Genomic DNA, 4438 nt, shown 5'->3' on the forward strand with positions numbered 1-4438 from the left:
TATCCTAATTCAAAAATTGAAAATCCTCCTTTATATACATATTCTGAACCTAAAAGTTTTGGTATAAAAGAAACAATTTCTGTTTTATCTCAACAACCTATAGAATCTCCAATTCAACCTTCTATTTCTGATAAAACATTATCACCAAATAGCGGACAAATAAATTATCCAATTAAACGATTTGGTGATAGTGATTTTTGGGAACAAATATTATTAGAATCAGAAAATTATGATTTTAAAAAAAAACCATTTCCACCTGCTCGAATTAGAAAAATTACAAAAATAAATACTAATAATAAACAATTAAAAACAGAAACAATTGAAATACTTTCTCGTGCATGTGAATTATTTATTAAAGATTTAACAACACGTGCAGGATATCTTACTTCAGAAGGAAAAAGAAAAGTAATTAAAAAAGATGATATTGTTAAAGCAATTATTAATGATGAAAAATTTGATTTTTTAATTGATTTTTTACCACATAATTGATTATTTATAAGAATTCATAATATAATTTATTCTTTATGATTTAAACAATAAATTAATTGATTATTTTTTAAAATATCTCTTTAACTAATTTTGTTCTTGAACTTAAAATTATTTCTTCTTTATTATCAAAAAATATATTGTGAATTTGTGTACCAATAGAAATAATTTCATCAGAATATAAAAATGGTTCATTATTTTTTTCAACTGATTCAATCATTTCATATATATCTATAGTTTTTGTTTGAAAAGAATATCCAAATAATCCAATTATATCTATAATATAATTATTACTAGTATTAATAATTTGATATGATGTTGGTTCATTTGGAAATTTAGATTTTAAATATTCTTTAAAATCAACAATATCTCCTTCAATTTCAATTGTTGATATATAAGGAATTGCAGCATCTACTTCTTTTGGATGTAATATTGAAAATTTAATACTTGCATGTTGTGCTAATAATCCTATTAAGAAAAATGTTTCAATTGATGCATCTCCTGCATATTGTATTTTATTTTTTTTAATATAATGTGGTGTTTGACTTGATTCAGATTCAGAATCATCAGGTATTATAACAGCAGTAAACATCTCAAAATATTTCAAGAACTTTTTTTAATTAAAACAAAAAAAATTATTTATTTAATTTTATCTTTTTTTTTATTTTTATAAATATTTTAACAAAAATATATATTTTTAAACTAAAAGAAAAAAAAAAATTAGAATATTATTCTTGATCCATTTCTTGTTCTTCTTCTTTTTCAAGACCAGTAATATGTTTAGAGACTATTAATATCTTTAACATAGATTTATCTATTAATACACCTGCACTTCTTTTTGATTGTAAATCCATACAATGTGATTTTAAAAATAACATATGACCACTTTCTGATAAAAGAATATTATCTTTTTCATTTCCTTTTCCTCTAATAATATAATCACATTTAGTATTTTCTAGAATATCTGTATCTAATAACCATCCTTTTTCTTTAGATTCTTTTTCTGATCCACTAATAGGAATAATTTTATATGGGATTTTCTTTAATTTTTTTAATTCTTCAAGAATATTAGAAGATATTGAAATAGAATCTGGTATTCCAAAATGAAGACAAAGAATTTTATTATCAATTAATGCACCAATAGCAAAATGACTAATAGATTCAATAATTGAATGATATAATTTATCATTTCCATATTGATCAATAATCTTAGATTTAATAAAATCAAATATTGGAATTAATTCATTAGGTAGATTTAATAAAGGATATTGAGGATTTAATAATACAAAATTTAATGGACATAAAATTCTAAGTGCTGCTATTAAAGCAAATACTTCAATTGGATGAGGACCAAATGGTATATAATCACCAACAAGAACTACATTACAAGGACCAAAACTACTTGAAGGAATAATTTCTAATGCATAAAAAAGTCTAATTGCATCATCATAACTTCCACTTAAATCACCAATAACAAAACATGGTGGTGTAATAGTAACAAATGATGGTTTTTGATTAAGAACATTATTTAATCCTTCAATAAGTTCTAAAAATAAAGTTAATGGTATTTGTCCATTTTTCCATTCATGAGTTTCTCCATGAGGTCCAGTTTGTTTTCTTCTTATAAAATATTTTTTTAATATTCTCATTACACGATGAGCAACAAGTTGATAAAATTCATCATTATCTGATTGTATTGAAAGATTTGGACTTCTAGATTCTTCAACATTTTTTTCATAAATCATTCCTTTTTTCATTTCAAAATATGATTTATTAAAAATATATGTTGGACTATGTTGTTCTAAATATTTTGGTATTAAATCAGAAAGAGAAGTTGGATGTAAATGAATTCTTATAACTTTATGATGTACCATTTCACATATAAAATGTGGATTAGTAATAAATGATTTCCCATTATCCATTGGCATTTCAATTAATTCTATTGAACCTTCTTTTGGTAAATCTTTTGGAATAGTCATTTCAAGTTTATCAAACCATTTTAAAACAATATTAATTGAAACATTATATCTTTTCATATATAATTGTTTAGACATACAAAATATATTTCCAAATCTAAAATACTTTCTTTTACTTATTTGTCTTTTCATATAATTTTGATTTATTTAATATTAAATAACAAAAAATAACTTAATTAATAATTTGTTATTTAAAATAAAATAAAAAAAAAACTAAAAGAATCAAATTAAAATGACAAATTTAAGAGAAAACATTTCAAAAGATATTTATCAAAAACGAGAAAATGAATTATCAATATTACGAAAAAAAAGAAGAGAATTGTTCCAAAGTCAAAAAAGAGGAATTAATGAAAATGAAATTGATTATACTAAATATTCAATAAATGATTTTGAAATAACAAATAAAATTATACAAACATGGGAATATTATCTTTATGTTAAAAAAATATCAAATGAACAAAATGCACCAATATTTTTTAAATATGGAAAGAAACAATTACAAGAAATTAAAGAATTTGAATCAATTAAAGATATATTTATGGCAATAGAAATATTATCAAAATTTCATTCAATACAAATTCAATTAATATCATCAATCTCTTGTTTTATAAACTTTCTTTTTACAAAATGTTGTAAAGAAATATTAGTAATATTTACAAATATGTGTTATAATAATTCTTTTAATGAAAATTTATCTTCTTATTTTCCTCAATTACTTTTTTGTGATATTCAAGATTGTTTTTCTCAATTTTGTGATTTAATTTTATCTATTAATGAACAAACTTTATTTATTTGGATTAATATTGGTATTATAAAAAGATTATTTGATTTATATGGAACAGATAATCTTATTGATACTTGTACTGATCATTTAACTACTTTTTTAGATCTTCCTGTGGATTCTTTAGATACTAATGACTTTTATCAATTAGATGAAAGAAATGATTCTATTACTATCAATATTTTACGTGTATTAAAAAAATGGCCTATTATAGCTACTTATTATATTAATGAAACATCTATTATTCTTCTTCAATTTCTACCTCAAAATGATTATGAAATTAATCTTTTTGTAGAAACTATTATTTCATTAAGTCATAGTTCATTTAAAACACAACTTTTTGGAATTATTCAACAAAATAGTTATTTGAAACTCAATAGTTATAAGTTCTGTGGTCTGAGTTAAATTATAAACATTTAAAATAACTAACTTTTTTTACAAATAAAAAATCTTTTCCCTTTCAAATCCAAAAAAGTTGATTTGTTTCATACTATCATATGTTAAGTTAAACAACTTCCTAAACCAAAAAAAAAATCATAGAACATTTCTATCTCTTATTATGGATAAATGAAAGAGTATTAAATACTATATTCAACTAACTTAATTCTTTGATCTTATTGTTTATTTTGTAATTCAATTAATACTATTACAACGTTCTTCAAAATGAATTAAAGTCATTTAACAGAATCTTCATCCATCTCTATATTCATACTTCTCAAAATTCTAAAAGAAAATTTATGATTTCAACTCAATTACTTACCATTGAAAAAGAAAGTCAAAACTAATAAATTCTATAAAATAAATGAAGTAACTAATATCAATATGAATAATGATGAAATAGATATTTGGGATGTTTATTTGTTTTCTTTAAATATTATTTATATTTTTTATCTTATTTAAATTAATAATTAACAAATTAAATGTCTTTAAGTTGTGGTATCGATATTACAAGTAAAGTTATTCAATACACAGAACAACAAGAATTAACTCAAGATGAAAAAGAGTTAAATTCAATATTATTATTTAATTTCTTTATTGAACATAATAAATAACCAGAATTAAGTAACTTTTGTATAGAAAGAGATATTTATTTAAAATATAATCATTTAAATAGATATTATAATATCTAACATTATATAACTGGATGTTAGGATATACTTATTATTTTTTCTCAATTATCTGCTTTTTATCAAAA

The 4438-nt window shown here is 21.0% G+C and overlaps 5 protein-coding genes across 5 annotated transcripts in view, besides 10 other annotated features; 2 read left to right on the forward strand and 3 right to left on the reverse strand.

The window, feature by feature from the left end:
- The window catches only part of EDI_349160 (ccaat-binding transcription factor, putative), a gene marked incomplete at both ends in the record, with an annotated part of 597 nt that extends 108 nt beyond the window's left edge, over positions 1–489 (forward strand). The window contains one exon of the mRNA XM_001733191.1: positions 1–489. This exon is cut by the window's left edge and continues 108 nt beyond it. Coding sequence (XP_001733243.1) covers positions 1–489 — 489 coding nt within the window.
- Positions 489–565: a sequence feature (AT_rich).
- On the reverse strand, positions 557–1078 carry EDI_349270 (uncharacterized protein; the record flags this gene model as incomplete). The annotated part of the gene is made up of 1 exon (XM_001734284.1): positions 557–1078. The coding sequence occupies one exon, from the start codon at positions 1076–1078 to the stop codon at positions 557–559; it is 522 nt and encodes a 173-aa protein (XP_001734336.1).
- Positions 998–1020: a sequence feature (AT_rich).
- Positions 1079–1097: 19 nt separating the features above from the next.
- Positions 1098–1128: a sequence feature (AT_rich).
- Positions 1129–1166: a microsatellite.
- A 3-nt stretch (positions 1167–1169) lies between these two features.
- Positions 1170–1219: a sequence feature (AT_rich).
- EDI_349280 (uncharacterized protein) lies at positions 1215–2594 on the reverse strand (the record flags this gene model as incomplete). The annotated part of the gene is made up of 1 exon (XM_001734285.1): positions 1215–2594. One exon carries the CDS (start codon positions 2592–2594, stop codon positions 1215–1217), a length of 1380 nt encoding a protein of 459 aa, XP_001734337.1.
- Positions 2108–2130: a sequence feature (AT_rich).
- Positions 2593–2675: a sequence feature (AT_rich).
- A 19-nt stretch (positions 2676–2694) lies between these two features.
- Positions 2695–3648, forward strand: EDI_349290 (uncharacterized protein; the record flags this gene model as incomplete). The annotated part of the gene is made up of 1 exon (XM_001734286.1): positions 2695–3648. One exon carries the CDS (start codon positions 2695–2697, stop codon positions 3646–3648), a length of 954 nt encoding a protein of 317 aa, XP_001734338.1.
- Positions 3645–3693: a sequence feature (AT_rich).
- A 416-nt stretch (positions 3694–4109) lies between these two features.
- Positions 4110–4165: a sequence feature (AT_rich).
- Positions 4166–4326: 161 nt separating this feature from the next.
- Positions 4327–4369: a sequence feature (AT_rich).
- A 63-nt stretch (positions 4370–4432) lies between these two features.
- EDI_349300 (uncharacterized protein) overlaps positions 4433–4438 on the reverse strand; it is a gene marked incomplete at both ends in the record, with an annotated part of 438 nt that continues 432 nt past the window's right edge. The window contains one exon of the mRNA XM_001733192.1: positions 4433–4438. This exon is cut by the window's right edge and continues 432 nt beyond it. Within this exon, the coding sequence (XP_001733244.1) occupies positions 4433–4438 (6 nt within the window).

The sequence above is a fragment of the Entamoeba dispar genome, genomic scaffold (assembly GCF_000209125.1).
Source record: "Entamoeba dispar SAW760 scf_1105229458145 genomic scaffold, whole genome shotgun sequence".
NCBI lineage: Eukaryota > Evosea > Mastigamoebida > Endamoebidae > Entamoeba > Entamoeba dispar.